General features: G+C 42.7%; 1 protein-coding gene across 1 annotated transcript in view; it reads left to right on the top strand.

The window, feature by feature from the left end:
- LOC109901293 (rho GTPase-activating protein 10) overlaps window positions 1–18,700 on the top strand; it is a 64,978-nt gene that overhangs the window by 35,428 nt on the left and 10,850 nt on the right. Inside the window, exons 15-20 of the mRNA XM_031837878.1 lie at window positions 1,857–1,941; window positions 4,362–4,420; window positions 5,973–6,078; window positions 7,848–8,007; window positions 10,256–10,385; window positions 13,237–13,393. Of these exons, the coding sequence (XP_031693738.1) occupies window positions 1,857–1,941; window positions 4,362–4,420; window positions 5,973–6,078; window positions 7,848–8,007; window positions 10,256–10,385; window positions 13,237–13,393 (697 nt within the window). The remainder of the gene's footprint in view (window positions 1–1,856; window positions 1,942–4,361; window positions 4,421–5,972; window positions 6,079–7,847; window positions 8,008–10,255; window positions 10,386–13,236; window positions 13,394–18,700) is intronic.

The raw sequence follows: 18,700 nt of genomic DNA, 5'->3' as shown, positions 1-18,700 counted from the left end.
GCTGCTTTTTTTTAACATGCTTAATTACATTTTAGGGGGAGAAAAATGATTTTACTCGTATTGTAATTAATTATAGGTCATATTTCATTAATCTGGAACCACTGGACAGTTAAATTGATACAGTAGGCATTGTGCATCCGGTCTGATCTACTTAGTAGTATTCAGAGTAATGGTTTCCTGTGACTTAGACGACGATGTAAGGCTCAGACTGCAACAAGTGCTGCTGGTACAGCATTGGCATTCAGATAGCCGGGGGGTGCCTGAGAGGCCCCCTTCCTGCCTGCACTCGGCAGTCCTTACAGGGACTTCGCTTGAGTCGCTCAGCAGGAGCTGGAAATTTGATTTCCTCGCCATTCTCCCCCCCCCCCCCCTCCTCTCTCCTCTAAACGCTCTTTCTTGCTCACTCTTTCTACCCTGCCATCCTCATGTTCTTCTTTAATCCCACTCATCTTTCTTGTTTATCCTCTACCCCTCCCTTACCTTTCCCCCTCTCGACGACTGCCCTTTAGTAGACACCAGCTGTCCCACAGCCCACTCAACTTCCCACCTGAACCTGCCGACTCATACTTCACAGCCCGTTAACACACTGTCTGCTGGTGTAGACTGGGTTCAATTAGTATTGATTTTCTTTCAAATGCCATATGGACGCAGGTAACTCAGAGAGTTGAGATTTACAGTGGGGCAAAAAAAGTATTTAGTCAGCCACCAATTGTGCAAGTTCTCCCACTTAAAAAGATGAGAGGCCTGTAATTTTCATCATAGGTACACTTCAACTATGACAGACAATGAGGGAAAAAATCCAGAAAATCACATTAGGATTTTTTTATGAATTTATTTCCAAATTATGGTGGAAAAGTATTTGGTCAATAAAAATTCTCAATACTTTGCAAATTAAACTACAGTTTACCACCCTGTGCATAGTTGACAATTCACTGGAACAGACGTAGAGAAAAAACAGTTAAATGGAGGGGTTAGAACGAGGCCAAAGCAGCAGAAGTGGATCACATTATTTTCCCACTGTGCTCACAAATCTCTGTGATAACAGTGGATTGACAGATCTCATAAAGCTTAGCATAGAGAATGGATATTTTACAGCTGGGAATTTCACTGCTGGGAATCGAGGTAAAAGGACTTGGATACTACTAGTGTAGTCAGTCCAAATACATCTGTTACAGAGAACTATGTGGGTTAGTTCATATTTTGATGTGTGCATTACAGTAGCTAAAAGACACACCACTCTCCCAACATCTGTAGCTGTGTACACACACATTTGGCTGTTGGCCTTCTAGGAAAACATTTGGTCCAGCCCGTTGATGTTGGACAGGCCACTGTTCTGTGGGTAAATAAACACAGCCCTTCTGGTTTTAGTACTGAAGGGATCTAGTCAAATTAAGCAAATAAATGTCCCAGAGCAGCAACCTACCTCCCACCAAGTCTAACCCCTTGGAGACCTCCTGGTGACCTGGGGCTTGGCCTCACACCAACCTCTGACTCAAACACACTCAACTAAGGTGGATTATTCATCAGGTCAGACCAGTATAGTTAAGCCTGGCTCGGTCCAGTTTGACTCAGTAATGTGAGAAGACTATACTTTAAGCCAGCCAGCAATCGCCACTAGGCAGAACTGCTCCTCAAGACTACTGCAATGCTTTTATCCACATAAGACACATTTCACGTTTATTTATATTTTAGCTTCTCTGCAGCCATTCACGTTGCAATGCACTAGTTGACTTACAAAACACGTTTAGGCTCAGGGTATCATGGGAATTGGAGTGTACTCTACTAAAGTAAAAAATGTATTGGTGTTGTGTGTTGGAGTTTAAAACCTTTTTTGAAATGTTTTGGTTTCATTACAGATGAAAAGAGTAACGATGTGGATCTGTCTACTTGTGAGGACTGGGATGTGAAAACCATCACCAGCACACTAAAGCTGTATTTGAGGTATCAATCACTCAGTCTGCTACATAATCGCTAGGTTATGTATTCATGTCGGCTATTAGGTCTTATTAGCAAGCTGTGGAGACTTCATTCTAACTGTTCGTCATTGTCGGAGTTTGAAGTTATTCTAGAAGCATCATTTCCTGGAGCTCAACTCCTGCAATGCAACAGGACATTCACATTGCCGCATAGACATCCATGCATTTACAATTCAGACACATAATCAATCCACTTCATCAACTGACCCCGTCTCTCTGACTTCATTATTCCCCGTCGCTGTGTGTTCTAGGAAATCCGTTGTTGACCTGAGACGTAATTGGTAGGGAGTCTTGGCCACTTTCTAGGAAGAAGAGCTGCATCCCTGGCGTCACAAAGTTTATCATCCATCTTTGAATGTATCGATTAGGTGACCAGGTGAAAAACAAAATGGTGGCCTGTGGCAGGTATTTTGACTACAATTTACTGCCACACATCCAAGCAGTGATAGGAATACATTAGCATGATAGGGATTTTAGTGTCATTGTTTCTCTGATCAAATCAATCACTCAAATTAGGTTGGATGCCACATATTAAAGGAATCCTGTTTTTCTAGTTCAATGAGGCAATCAATTATATGGATTAAGTTATTGCCTGCTTATTATTCCTTGCTTTTCAAAGCAATTAATTTAACTGATAGTCCTAGATTTAATATAAAAACACTATCCGCAAGGTAACAACTTAAATGTACCCTAAAAGCTAAGCCAAAGTTCTGTTAGCTAACAAACAAACTCGCACTGCATATTCTGACGCCAATGCAATTACGGTATCCAAAGGAAACTAATGAGTGATATTTACATACTGTAGTGCTGCATAAACTGAAGGATGTTAAAGGTTTGGTTGGTTATGGAGTGATTTACTGAATAAAATTATAGGCAACTTATCGTTAACCCCAGGCCAGTCTGTTACACTTTCTTCTGCACTTGTTTTGGAATTAGTTCATTACGCTTGTTCAGTACTCCATCTGCTGTAAAAGGTTTAGTTATCAAAATTAAATAATGAAAGATTGGCAAGTTCACCAGTGCAATTGCCATATAGCCTATTAAATAATAAACTTTGAGTGAGCCAAGACCATTTTTCCATCAATTGAACAACAATAAATAAAGAGGATTTTAGCTCAGTGGTCAATGTAAAAGCATGGGAACTGGAATGGTATCAGTCTGATAGGCTAACAGGTCAGAAGTCACGGCACTGTGTGTTGTGACTGGCCAGGTTTTGCTGCCCGCCCGCAACCCTTACAGGAAGTAGTTTGATGTTGCTTACTGTGGGTCATGGGACTGACACTCTCCCAGGCTGGTCCCAGATCTGTTTGTGAGCTCCTGCCAACTCCTATGCTCGTTGGCCTCCCGAGTGGCACAGCGGTCTAAGGCACTGAGGCTTCACTAAGGCTAGAGGCATCACAACCCGGGATCGAACCCGGGGCTGTAGTATCACACCGGCTATAATCAGGAGTCCCATAGGGCGGCGCACAATTGGCCCAGCGTCGTCCGGGTTTGGCTGGGGTAGGCCATCATTGTAAATAAGAATTTGTACTTAACTGACTTGCCTAGTTTCAATAAAGGTTCAATTAAAAAATGCTGTGAATTTGCATGACTGCAGAAATGGATCTGGTCCCAGGCAGCGAACTTCCTTTCTGGTTTATGTCAAGGAGTTTTTCCTGTTTCATAATGCAACCTGACAGTCAGCCAGTGGGATTAGAGTGTTGGGCAAGTAACCGAAAGGTCGCTAGTTTGAATCCCCCGGCAGACAGGATGGAGAATCTGGATGGGAAAATTACCCATGCATATTAATACACTTTTTTTTTAATAAGCATTCGCTAAATTATAATTTAGACTGCTACTGAGAGATTGTGACTGTCAGTTATACATTGCACACATCATATGATAAAATGTGTTACTTTTTTTTTTTACACAAGCAATCTAACAATCTAGAAAACCATCCAATCATATGATGTAATTACTCATCCATTGAGTCAACTGAAACCTTATTACAGGCTTAAGTCTGCAGTAGAGACAGTAGATTTACTGTAAATCGTCCTGCAGCTCTGTCTTCCTCTGGCCTGCTGCAGAGCCAGAGGGTCAGCCTTTCTCCTTCCCTGCTCCTCTGGTTCCTCAGGGGAGGCTAAGTAGCCTTGGCACAGGGCCTGGTGCAGCACTGAAAGGACCTTCAGAACTTGGTTATCTCACTGTGGCATGGTGCGCCATCTAATTCCATCCCGACACGGCCACATTAATCATTGTTGTGTGCAGACCCTATAAAACAGTGCTGCATCTATTTCTGTGTCCCCCCCCCCCCCAATTCTCCTGCTCTTCTGCGCTCTCTTTTGCTCTCCACTTTTTCTCTTCTCTCACTCTATAATGCATTCTCTTTATTTCCGGTCTCTCTAGGAGTCTTCCTGAGCCACTGATGACCTATGGACTCTACAAAGATTTTATCGCCCCTGCAAGTAAGTTTGAGCCGTCCTCACTCACAATACAGCTCTTCTCAAACCAGATGTAAAACTACTCACAAGAGTGTAGGAGCAGAGCAAAGGAATACTTATCTATTTTATTGCACGTTATCAATGAGTGCAATGCTGTGTGCATGACTAGCAAGTGTTTGTCTGTGAGACAATTCATGGTCTAAGTGTCCCAGTGCAGGTAGGTTGGCTATTAATCATTTTCATTGTCTCAGTAGTTCTATGGGAAACAGATGCTAACTTAACTGTTTTGCATGTTCCACATCTTGTAGAGTCTAAACAAATACTTGTTTTCATGGTTTTCCTCTAAAAGTGCCTCAGCATGTACCTTTAAAGCCTTTCATGGGACCCATAAAGATGTCTTCATCTCTCTCACACACACACACACACACTGTAATTCAACCTTCATCTGCCATTAAAGTAACCTTTGGTTCTTTGCAATTAAGGTAACTTAAAAGGGAAATGTTACCACCTGTTAAACACTATAAATCTTAGTAACCCACACTAACGTCCTCAAATGGCCCAGTGACTTTGAACAGAGAAACATGACATTTCTCTCCCTATATAATCTTACTCCAATAGCCTGCCTGACATGTCCTGAGTGATCCCCCTAACATGAATTACCCTCAAGTCCCATAATTGGATCACGATGGAGTGTTTTTATCAGCCGTTTGCAATGCCCTCATAATGCAGGTACAGAAATGCATTAGCAATAAATATTTTCTGAAAGATGACAGCATCCTTAAGAAGCTTTATTCCCTTATTCAAATTTGTGCCGTTCCCATAGTAATGGGCGGGAGGGGGGTGCACGCCGGCTGTTTCTGTGTGTGTGGGCAGTAGCCATCAGATGCGTGTGAGTGGGTGTGTGAGGAAATGTTTAAGGGATGATGTTGTGGGTTTTATCACAACCCTTTTACACGGTAGCTTTATACTATCTCTCTATAGCCAGCAACAGTAGCCTACATATCCTCTGGCAAAATGCACTCATGTCGAATATTGGCGGCAAACAGGAAGTTTGCTGTTCATCTCCATTCTCTTTTTATTTGCTGTTAACCCTTTACTGTTCTTTTAAATATGAAAAACCCTGTTGTAGTCTACACTAGCTGATAAAGCCAATGTAAACGGCATCCATTGTTTTCTTGTATGGTAGCTTGTACTGGGCTAAACTGACTGTTTTGTGCTGTCATTCTGTTACCAAACTTTGCATCTGCACTGTTCTTTCTAAATTTCAATTCCTTAACTCATCAACATACTTTAAGAACAATGGCTACTCATCAATCCAGTTGTGCAGATATTTATAAGTGGGGACACGGTCAATATGGGTTCCATCCAAAGTACATAAGCAATAAGTAACTTATGTGATTTTGAGAAATAACAGTTTCCCCTTTAATTTTGGTTCAAAACTTTATTGCTCTGCAGAAATCCTGACTCCTACAGCATGGTGCTAGCAACACGTGGGTTTGATTCCCGCATGGTCCACGTAGAATGATGGCACTGTAAGCGGCTGTCAAATAACTTTGTTTGTCCTGTTTTTAAACAGAAGGTGGTAGTCCAGAGTCTCGTAGCCAAGCCATCCACTGCCTGGTCCACAAGCTGCCTGAGAAGAACCGTCTGGTCCTGGGGCTACTGTTGAAACACCTGGCTACGTGAGTTAGCAGCCTTACTCTCGTCCTTGGTCTTGTACTCTTTCTCAACTGTCCTTGATCCACCCCCCCCCCCCCCATCTTTTGCTCTTTCCTGTCTCTTCTCTCTCCCATCAATCTTTCCTTTTCTCACATGTTCTGTTCCAACTAAGTGCAGGCAGAGAACTCCCTCCCCACCCTGTCTTAGAACAGCCCAGCACCCTCCACAATAGTAGTCAGAAGTTTGCACTGCTTCACCAGTTCCCTATGCCTTTAATGAAATGGCCCGCTCCCTCCATTTCCCACCCGCTCCTCTGGGTGTACCCCTCTCTCCAAACTGGACCGTTAGCTGTTACACAACTTGCCCTTTCAGAGCTAGGATCTGAGATTTCATAATCTTTGCTAACATTACAAGGTTTTACCTCAGCAACTCACTTTTTTATTTTTTATTTTTTTACGACAAACTAAATAGTAGCAAATTGAAGTTAAGTAACATGATCCTCGTTCCCTGAGGCAATCAAAGTCTGGAGGATCTTATTTCTTAGAAAACCTGCCCCAGGTTTCTCAGAGTAGAAGTAAAAAGGCATTTAAGTGCAGCAATTGAAATTGAATTTGGATTATCCAGCATGAAAATCTTCCGACTGGAATTTCTTTATTGAAATTGGCTGCGTGTGTGTGGGGGGGGTGTTTGACTGTGAGCTTGTCCTGCAGGGAGAGAGGCAAAGCCAAAATTTCACACCCCTGTCTGAAATGGTTTAAGAAATGTGATAAAGGAAAGGTTGTCACTAGGTGACATATTTAGGTTTGCGAAGGCTCCCTTTCATGCATTTCCACCATCACTCTGCTGAATGACAATTTGCCAATTTATACATTTAAGGAGAATATCTTAACCGGTCTAATGACTTTGATTTGAATTTGTCTTAAATGTATGTTCTTACTATACAAAATTGTAACTTAGAATCATTAAAACAACAGTTGATTCACTTGATTTGTTGTAACTCAAAATTATTGATTGAATTTGAGGTTTCTGTTTAAAAAACAAATGCAGCAACACTTCATGGCACAACGCCTCCCCTGCATGTGTCCTACTTGTGGTGTGTGTCCTGACGTATGTGGAACTGAGGCGCGCGCACACACACTTTATTGTTTTTAAATGTATGTAAATTGTAGTCTTGTCTGTCTTTTTCGTTGTGTGCAGAGGAACCCAGTAAGACTAGCTTTGGCAATTGGTTTAAGGCTAATGGGAATCCAAAAGAAATCTAATCTCTGCAGTTTTTTGCAACTCTTCAGTCATTCTAAAGTCAAGCAAAAATTCCTCCCCTAGAAAAAAGCAACCCAATTTAGCATCCACTTACTGTGAATCGGATGAAAGGCAACTGAAAAAGTTCAGAGTTTGAAGTGACAAAGTTTAGGAGAGAAGGTCAATGTTCAAGAAGGTCAATGTTTAAGAACAAGAACAAAGTGGTGATGAACTGGGTAATGATGTCAGGTGGTAGCTAGAGTTCTTACTATGAGGCCAAGCCAGAGATGCTGTTCTAGACACCTGACTGACATAACAAGGTGGAAGCAACACCTTCCTTCCTTGGCAAACTGTCAGACAGACGTTAGTAAGCTGTCAGACATGGAGTAATCTGATTTTCAAAGCGAATTTGAAATTTTCTAGCTGAATTCTTTATAGTATACAGGCCTTCGAAAGAGTATATGTAAAACATTTTTAAACGTCAGGGAAAAGCACTCTAAATCAATTGTCTATGAATTCATGAATTGTTATCCTCCCTGGTCTACCCATGCAGTGTGGCGGCCCACAGTAAGTTGAACCTGATGACGGTGGCCAACCTGGGTGTGGTGTTTGGTCCCACCCTGATGAGGCCCCAGGAGGATACTGTGGCTGCCATCATGGACCTCAAGTTCCAGAACATTGTGGTGGAGATCCTCATCGAGCAACACGAGAAGGTAACCACTGGGTTCTTCTCTTGAACGAAACAGACGTCCGAACACACTCCTGAGCAGTGGTGTAATGTACTTGCAACAAAAAACGACTTAAGTATTTTTACTCATCTGCACTTTACTATTTATATTTGACACCTTTTACTTCACTACATTCCTTAAGAAAATAATGTACTTCTTACTCCATTTTCCTGACACCCAAAGTACTCGTTACATTTGAAAGCTTAGCAGGACAGAAAAATGGTCCAATTCACGCACTTATCAAGAGAACGTCTTTAGGTCATCCATACTGCCTCTGATCTGGCAGACTCACTAAACACGTTTCATTTGTAAATTATGTCAGTTGGAGTGTGCTCCTGGCTATCCATAATTTGAAAAAAGAGAATATATTATATAGTATATTTAAAACCAAATACCAAATGACTTTTTCTGTAGTATTTTACAGGGTGACTTTGACTTGAGGATTTTTAAGGTATTGGTACTTTTACTCAAGTACAATTGGGTACTTTTTTCACGACTGCTCCTGAGCTTGTCCCTCTGACCACAGTAACATCTATAACCTCTAATATTGTTCCTCAAAGCTGCAACTTGAGGAAAGCTTGTCTAAAACCCACTGCTAAACGCACTGCGGAGACTTTTCTCCAGTGCTGGCAATGGGATTTTGAGGACATTGCTCTGAGTGACATTTTAGGCAATATTCTTGACATTTTATGAGTAAGTAAAACTTAATGAAATCCCTGTGTCTTGGGCTAGGACTCTAAGACAAATGAAACTAAAGCAGCTTATTGATAAGAAGCATTAAATAGTTTTTATCTATGTGTTTTACATAATGTAGAGATGATCACTGAGCTGACTACAGAACCTGGCTGACATCATTCCATCGGCCCAGTGGTTGACTTACAAAGCAGGGATTCTCATGTTGCCCCTTTGTGCTTAAAAACGATATCCAGTATGTCATGGAAGGTCCTTTGCCTAAGGGGTTTAAGTCCCGTTTTGAGCCATGCTGCGACAGAACTGTAATCTGCTTTTAATGTAAATGGTCATCTGCCTACATCTATAGAGGGGCTCAATTCCCAGAGCCAAAACAGAAAGGGCTGAGGTTAGTATGTGATCTGTGCTAAGTATTCTGGTCAGCTATAAGATGCCAAGAGTACCCCTAAACTCAAACATGAATTGACTCTGACTTACTCGTCAATTTCGAGATCCTCTATTTCTAATAGTCCAAATAATAGAAAGCGCTCTACGTTCAACCACAAGCAATTAAAGTTCTGGTGAGGAGACACTTCCATAAATGTTCCAGAACTTCACCATACACACCACAAGGTGATGGACGACTTGGTGTCAGAGTCAGAATGAAATACCCTTGGAAGCTTTAAGAAAAGCGCTGAGCTGCGAGAGGTGAGGGAGTTTTGCAGCCAGACAGACAGACATTAGCTTTCCTCTCAGGCCCAGCGCCTCCCTCCCCTTCTCTCTCTCCTTCTCGCCAGACTGTTGATACCCCCAGATGCTAGCAGACAGTGTTTTACATTCACATCCATCTACAGAGATGGTAGGGGGAAAGATTGCTGAAACTCTGCTGCTCTCAACCATATCAGATTTCTCTCACTGTAACGTACTTTTTTCTCCCAACTTCCTTTTACTTTTCTCTCGCTCTCTCCCCTCCCTCATCCTCTTTACCTAAATTCTTTCAACTCCACATCTGAAGTTAGCAGATGTTTTTACATACAGACTATGTAAACAAGCTGTACAGTGAGCCTCCTCCAATCCAGACCTACTGCCCGTCAGTGGGTCAGCAGCTCCTAGCCACCTCTGGCTCCTGTTCATTAGGCACTAAACCGAGCTAAAACCGAGAGTTTGTCCAATGAAAACAGTCATTTGTCCACTGTAAAATGTGGGTGCCCTAATAAACATGCTGCTTTCAGCAGATTCCCTAGACTGGATTTGGTCTTAGTGTTTCGGGGTCTGAGTTTATATTAACCCTGATGTAAGTTGCAAAGGAAGATCCAGTGTGTTTTCTTAGTATGTAATAAGTGAGCAAAGAGCATCTCAACTGTCCCTAGAGATACCCATGCTGCTGGGCTAAAGTGCTTTGCTATCTGACTTGTCAAATGTGAGCTCTTCAAAACACACATTTTTACTAAGGTCAAATGAGGACATGCCTCTGTTCAATATGCTCCGTCTTTGCTTTGAGGGAGTAGTTAAACACAAACACAGTATCCCCGCCACTCACACACGCTTTCTCTTCTTGTTTCAGATCTTTGGAGATGTCCCAGGCCCGTCTTCCCCAGGGCTCTCCGCCCCCACCAGGCAGTCCAAGAAACTGTCTGTTCGACAGAACCGACCCCTTGCCGTCTATAACCCAAAGAAAGTGGACCTGCAGACAGGTAAGAGACGGAGCCCTAACTTTACAGCCTTAGCCAGCCTTGCTGAAAGGTTGAGTTGGAATGAGGGACCCCTACTCTCATGACAAGTATTTGACTCGGCGATTCCAGTAAAGGTTCCTGTACTATATAAAGCAGTCATGAAGCTAGTGTTGCGCCTTTGTAAACCTGCACAATAGCTTTATAGAACATCACTAATATAAAGGGGACAGCTGTACCACTACTGTACCAGGCGCCTCCTCCCACACTGCTCTACCAGGAGAGCCTGGTGATTTAGCCTGGTGACTTAACCTGCTGCCCTACTGTAAACCCCAGATCCCCAGCCCCCATCAGATCCTCCTCCTGGAACATGACCTAAAGGAGGCTGAATCTGCTTATCAGACTGACTCTTCCTGCCATATTGCTCCATGCTTTTACTTTTGGGGTATTTTAATATCTGGGATGAAAAATATATAATCCTATCTTTAACCAAATTGTGTTCTGGGTCTGGATGTTTTTAAAGTGATGTCTAACTACCTGGCGGAGAACGTTTTAATTTAATTGTGTGGGAAAATATACCCAGTAGATATGGGTGACTACGCTGAAGGCTGCTAAGCCAAGGGCTGAGAAGTCAAGGGCTTTTTTCTATGGGGCTGATAATGTTTGAAGGAGAATGGAGAGAACTGATGGCATCCATAGATTTGTCTCATTTTTGTGTGTGTGTGGTTGAAATGAGTTAAACATTTGACCGACTACAATGGACAGTGAGGAAGATATGTTTCTCATCCATTTTCACCCGTCTTTGTGTGGCCGTAGCTTCAGCCCCTTGAAAGGGAAATTTATTAACACATTTGCAATGGGGCAACTGTCCAACAGGTATTGGATTTCTGAGGACACTGCAGTTTGGAGTGCCAGGAATATCATATTTTCCTGGATCAAATCATTCACGATCAAGTTGTTTTATACCTTACTCTATTTTCTCTCTGTGATTGGAATCTTACATTTTGCCAAAACTCAGGTGAAGCAGAACATATACTTTTTAACAATATGTTGACACGTTATTAAACGATATGACTGCCAGGGTTTGGAAGACAATCCTGTCTCATTTGCAAGACAATTAACCAGGTACTTTTGATGATTTTCTGGGCCAGTTCAATCCTGTGTTTAGCTTTTAGCGGTAGCCAGGGTTGTATTCATTGGTCATCAAATGGAAGACTACTTGAACTTAGTCTTCCATTTCCAATACTAAACACTTGTTTGCGCTTTCTGTATTATAGGTTTTGCTACAGTACCTTGGTTTCCATCCAATTAGCGACAGATTTTCATGCGAATATTGTCAAATCTGTGTAAAACGATATGCTCATCTCCCACCTGATGTTTCCATCAAACTGACTCATTGTGCAGAAAAGGCTGTGTGTGGATGTCAGTGCACATCAAAAAAAATAGTTTTGCGGTTAAATGTACCAAAAAAAAAATGGTTTCCATTGAATTATTAACTCTACTGATGGTTTTGTCACAAACTGTTATGTTATATAGCAGATGTTCCTATTCTGGTCTTATGTACGCTCTAGCCAACAGCTCAGTGTGGATAGGCTACCTAAAAGATTATTATGGATAAGAACAAGGTTATTTTTTTTGTCGAACAGCAATGATCATGTCAGCAGAATTTTTTTATTTATTGGAAAGAGCATCAATCTCATCACCGTGCACTTTCACCACCATGTGAAGTTCATTGTAGGTTATTTCATCTGTAGCCTAAAACTGCATGCTTTCCCGTGTCAACGTATTGTTGACTCCAAGTTTACTGTGATATGATAGTTATTATATCAATATTACCGACAAGTCGAATGAACAAATTGTCTGCCAGCATTTATACAATACCAGCATTTCCTGTTTCCATCAACCCAGTTGTGACTTTAAAAAATAAAAGATTATGTGTAAGGTAATTAATCCACATAATGGCACAGTCATTGTGTACAAAGCAGATGTTCCTTTTTACAAGAAGTCTCTGGTTTTGATTATTTGCTTCTATTTGGGCTGTGTTTTCTAGTAAAATTAATGAAGTAATGAAGTAATTCTGAATAGCTCATTTGGATCGTGTAAACATGGAAAATGAGTTTTGTTCGACTGCAATATCCTCTTGATAGATGCTTCTTCTTAACTCTATACAGCTGATGGTAGTGAATGTTTTTAATAATGGTTGAAGAGAACGGGTGTAACTGGTTCCAGAGGCTCTAAAACCCAGAAAGTCATCCATCTTGTACTCAGAAGCTAATCGGCTTCTTGTAGTTGTGTAGACTTTATTTCGATACAATCGGGGCTAGATGTCATATAATCATGGGATGTATGTATGTGTCTTTCATATAATCAATGTCATCTGATCTATAAGACCTACCGTATACGGGCCGAAAAGCTACAGTATTTTATGACTGTCCCTTGTATGAACATGATTGTCTTCGACAGAAACTGAAACACTTTCTTCCACAGTGCAGCACAGCACTGTCAGCCATTAGCTTTTAGTGGAGTCCAGGGGGGGGGGGGACTGCCTAAACGTCACTCATTCAATATAGACTCTCATAATCCAGAATGGCCACCCTGTTGCTTTGATCGGTGTGGTGGGAAAGGAAACGACACTTCCAAATTTAGTTTTTAAAAACAGGAACTAAGAGTTGTACTGGACAGTGAACTTGGCCTGGAACCTCCTAGCGTCCCTTAGTCATGGTGATCTCCTGGTCGTCCACTGCCACATTCAGCTGCTGTAGTGGCACAGGGTCATCCACAGAGCCACGTTTAGCCTTGCTCCCCTAAATAATGGACAAAGACGTTCTCGTCCAACAATTTGCTCTCAATGACTAACAGCCTTACTTCTCCTCAGTGTCACCGACGTCACCTGATGTCGGTTCCAACTCGGATGAGGCGTCGCTAGGCAGTAACGAGTCGGTGTCGTCCCAGTCGACTGCCTCGGGGACGCCTCCGGAGAAGGCCAACCATGGTCGCATTCTCGCCAGCCTCAGCACAGGAGACAGCCCAGGGTAAGTGGGTCTACATGGAGAAATGCCTGCGGTTAACCCCAGCATCAGTCTACCTAACCCCCCCCCCCCCCCCCCCCCACCACTACCATCCACATTAATATCTGTAGCCGTCTGGCTTCACCCTCTCAAACTCAGTCAGTCTGGAAGAGCTGACGTGTTGCAGTGGGATTGAGTGTTTTCTCTACTCACTCCACTTAGTCGCTGACGGGGACATGTTGGTTTTGCTGGCTCCATTCATACAGCAAACCTTCATATCTCTTTAATTGAAACTCTATCTGTCTCTGAGAAACTCTTTGAACTGAATATATCGTTAGTGTCATAACCTGCCCAAGAAAATATGCATTTTATTCTTTTTTTTTTATTATGTGGTGCGAAGTAAATTGATGCCCACTTCCTCCTGTCTACCCCTCCCAGCCTCCACGTACATAGGCATATCTTTCAATTTCCTTGCTTTCTCACTCCTCGCTCTCTTCCCCCTCTCCCCCCTCTCTATCCAACCCTTCTCTCTGAAGTCCTTGGTTTCCTTTAGTTGTCTCCAGCCCACAGCTTGCCTTGAATGCTGATGCGAGAGCTAATAATAATATTGGGTTAGACTGCAGATGTTGGGCTGCTCTTTGTCTCTGCAGAGTCACATGTCTGCAGATTCACCTTGTGAAAAACTTTGTTTCTCTGACTCCCTCGCCCACTTTCCCTCCCTTTCTCTCTCTGAGATGCTCAGAGTGCAATGAGTCTTCTCACAAGACACACGAGCTGTAAAACAAGAATTAGCACATACTTAACTGAGGAAAAAATGATTTATCTTTGGTTTTCAATGTTCTGTCTCTGTCTCTGTCGCACCTCTAGCCTTGGCTCCGAATCGCCATGGTAGACAGACGGAGCTACAGTGGGTTACATAACCAAGACTTGTTTTTTTTCCCATGTTTTCCCACTTCGTGGCTTCGCCTCTCCTCCAGTGGAACGGAAGGAGTGACCGGGAGGGGGTCGTGAATATCGCCATTATTTGTTTGGGAGACGGGTCAGCCGTGTAAATCGTATTGGCTTTGGGAGATATTCTAGTTCACTCTTATAGCTCAGCTCTGACCTTTATGAAGACTGCCGTGTGTGAGAGCATGGCAGGGAGCACCTTTCTGGCAGAGGTCACGGCACTGCCACTCTCCACCAAAAAAAGGCGTGGGAGGTGGAATGTGTGTACAACAGGTAGCCTGTTTTCAGATCAATTTGTGCTGCCTTGGCAATCAAATCAAATGTATTTATATAGCCCTTCGTACATCAGCTGATATATCAAAGTGCTGTACAGAAACTCAGCCTAAAACCCCAAACAGCAAGCAATGCAGGTGTAGAAGCACGGTGGCTAGGAAAAACTCCCTAGAAAGGCCAAAACCTAGGAAGAAACCTAGAGGAACCAGGCTATGTAGGGTAGCCAGTCCTCTTCTGGCTGTGCCGGGTGGAGATTATAACAGAACATGGCCAAGTGTTAAAATGTTCATAAATGACCAGCATGGTCTAATAATAATAATAATAATAATAATAATAATAATAATAATAATAATAATAATAATAATAATAATAATAATAATGCAGAACAGTTGAAACTGGAGCAGCAGCACGGTCAGGTGGACTGGAGACAGCAAGGAGTCGTCATGTCAGGTAGTCCTGGGGCATGGTCCTAGGGTTCAGGTCCTCAGAGAAGGAGAGAATTAGAGAACGCACACTTAGATTCACACAGGACAAAGAATAGGACAGGGGAAGTACTCCAGATATAACAAACTGCCCCCCCCCCCCCCCCCCTCGACACAAACTACTGCAGCATAAATACTGGAGGCTGAGACAGGATGGGTCAGGAGACACTGTGGCCCCATCCGAGGACACCCCCGGACAGGGCCAAACAGGAAGGATATAACCCCACCCAATTTGCCAAGTGCAACCCAGACAGGATGACCACATCAGTGAATCAACCCACTCAGGTGACGCACCCCTTCCAGGGACGGCATGAGATAGCCCCAGTAAGCCAGTGACTCAGCCCCTGTAATAGGGTTAGAGGCAGAGAATCCCAGAGGAAAGCAGGGAACCGGCCAGGCAGAGACAGCAAGGGCGGTTCGTTGCTCCAGAGCCTTTCCGTTCACCTTCCCACTCCTGGGCCAGACTACACTCAATCATATGACCCACTGAAGAGATGAGTCTTCAGTAAAGACTTCAAGGTTGAGACAGAGTTTGCGTCTCTGACATGGGTAGGCAGACATTCCATAAAAATGGAGCTCTATAGGAGAAAGCCCTTCCTCCAGCTGTTTGCTTAGAAATTCTAGGGACAATTAGGAGGCCTGCGTCTTGTGACCGTAGCGTACGTGTAGGTATGTACGGCAGGACCAAATCAGAGAGCTAGGTAGGAGCAAGCCCATGTAATGCTTTGTAGGTTAGCAGTAAAACCTTGAAATCAGCCCTTGCTTTGACAGGAAGCCAGTGTAGAGAGGCTAGCACGGGAGTAATATGATAAAATTTTTGGGTTCTAGTCAGGATTCTAGCAGCCGTACTTAGCACTAACTGAAGTTTGGAAAAAAGTTGTCCTTGAAACGGTCTTGATATGTTCTTCAAAAGAGAGATCAGGGTCCAGAGTAACGCCGAGGTCCTTCACAGTTTTATTTGAGACGACTGTACAACCTTTAAGATTAATTGTCAGATTCAACAGAAGATCTCTTTTGTTTCTTGGGATCTAGAACAAGCGTCTGTTTTGTCAGAGTTTAAAAGTAGAGAGTTTGCAGCCATCCACTTCCTTATGTCTGAAACGCATGCTTCTAGCAAGGGCAATTTTGGAGCTTCACCATGTTTCATTGAAATGTACAGCTGTGTGTCATCCGCATAGCAGTGAAAGTTAACATTATGTTTTCGAATAACATCCCCAAGAGGTAAAATATATAGTGAAAACAAGTGGTCCTAAAACGGTACCTTGAGGAACACTGAAATTTACAGTTGATTTGTCAGAGGACAAACCATTCAGAGACAAACTGATATCTTTCCGACAGATAAGATCTAAACCAGGCCAGAACTTGTCCGTGTAGACCAATTTGGGTTTCCAATCTCTCCAAAAGAATGTGGTGATCGATGGTATCAAAAGCAGCACTAAGGTCTAGGAGCACGAGGACAGATGCAGAGCCTCGGTCCGATGCCATTAAAATGTAATTTACCACCTTCACAAGTGCCGTCTCAGTGCTATGATGGGGTCTAAAACCAGACTGAAGCATTTCGTATATATTGTTTGTCTTCAGGAAGGCAGTGAGTTGCTGCGCAACAGCCTTTTCTAAAATTTGAGAGGAATGGAAGATTCGATATAGGCCGATAGTTTTTTATATTTTCTGGGTCAAGGTTTGGCTTTTTCAAGAGGCTTTATTACTGCCACTTTTAGTGAGTTTGGTACACATCCGGTGGATAGAGAGACGTTTATTATGCTCAACATAGGAGGGCCAAGCACAGGAAGCAGCTCTTTCAGTAGTTTTGTTGGAATAGTGTCCAGTATGCAGCTTGACGGTTTAGAGCCCATGATTATTTTCATCATTGTGTCAAGAGATATAGTACTAAAACACTTGAGCGTCTCTTGATTCTAGGTCCTGGCAGAGTTGTGCAGACTCAGGACAACTGAGCTTTGAAGGAATACGCAGATTTGAAGAGATCTTTTCCTCAAAGAAGTTCATGAATTTATCACTGCTGAAGTGAAAGTCATCCTCTCTTGGGGAATGCAGCTTTTTAGTTAGCTTTGCGACAGTATCAAAAAGGAATTTCGGATTGTTATTTTCCTCAATTAAGTTAGAAAAATAGGATGATCGAGCAGCAGTAAGGGCTCTACGGTACTGCACGGTACCGTCCTTCCAAGCTAGTCGGAAGACTTCCAGTTTGGTGTGGCGCCATTTCCGTTCCAATTTTCTGGAAGCTTGCTTCAGAGCTCGGGTATTTTCTGTGTACCAGGGAGCTAGTTTCTTATGAGAAATGTTTTTAGGGGTGCAACTGCATCTAGGGTATTGCGCAAGGTTAAATTGAGTTCCTCAGTTAGGTGGTTAACTGATTTTTGTCCTCTGCCGTCCTTGGGTAGACAGAGGGAATCTGGAAGGACATCAAGTAATCTTTGTTGTCTGTGAATTTATAGCACGACTTTTGATGTTCCTTGGTTGGGGTCTGAGCAGATTATTTGTTGCAATTGCAAACATAATAAAATGGTGGTCCGATAGTCCAGGATTATGAGGAAAAACATTAAGATCCACAACATTTATTCCATGGGACAAAGCTAGGTCCAGCGTATGAGTGGGTCCAGAGACATGTTGGACAAAACCCACTGAGTGGCTCTGAAAGCCTTTTGGAGTGGGTCTGTGGACTTTTCCATTTGAATATTAAAGTCACCAAAGATTAGAATATTATCTGCTATGACTACAAGGTCCGATAGGAATTCAGGGAACTCAATGAGGAACGCTGTATATGGCTCAGGACTGTAAACAGTAGCTGTAAAAAGTGATTGAGTAGGCTGCATAGATTTCATGACTAGAAGCTCCAAAGACGAAAACCACTTTCTTTTTTGTAAATTGAAATTGCTATCGTAAATGTTAGCAACATCTCCGCCTTCGCGGGATGCACTGGGGATATGGTTACTAGTGTAGCCAGGAGGTGAGGCCTCATTTAACACAGTAAATTCATCAGGCTTAAGCCATGTTTCAGTCAGGCCAAACGCATCAAGATTATGATCAGTGATTAGTTCATTGACTATAATTGCCTTTGAAGTAAGGGATCTAACATTAAGTAGCCCTATTTTGAGATGTGAGGTATCATGATCTCTTTCAATAATGACAGGAATGGAGGTGGTCTTTATCCTAGTGAGATTGCTAAGGCGAACACCGCCATGTTTAGTTTTGCCCAACCTAGGTCGAGGCACAGACACTGTCTCAATTCAAGACACACAATTCCTGTTTAGCTTGACAGTGACATTGACCATAGGAGTTGCCAGAACAGCACAAACAGATCTGGGACCAGGCTAGAATAACTACTTAACCAGCCTCGACACCGGAACGGGAAGTCAGTGATGTAGTGCTTACTGCTCAACACCTGGAATTGTACCTAATTAGTACATATGTTAAGCTTTAACCTGGAAAAAATGACATCTTACACAAGTTGAACTAGAACTCTCTACATCAGACACTATTTTCTGATGATTTATCATCTCTGCTAACTTCAGTGTCTCATCTCATCCCCCAAATTCACCATCTGGATATCCCTGTGGCAGTCATTTCCAGACCTGGAGAGTGAGACTGTAATTCTGCCTCGTCTCTTCAT

This window comes from Oncorhynchus kisutch, linkage group LG12, assembly GCF_002021735.2.
Source record: "Oncorhynchus kisutch isolate 150728-3 linkage group LG12, Okis_V2, whole genome shotgun sequence".
NCBI classification, from domain to species: domain Eukaryota; kingdom Metazoa; phylum Chordata; class Actinopteri; order Salmoniformes; family Salmonidae; genus Oncorhynchus; species Oncorhynchus kisutch.
Note: the sequence above shows the minus strand (reverse complement) of the source record. Positions and strands in the feature narration are given on the sequence as shown.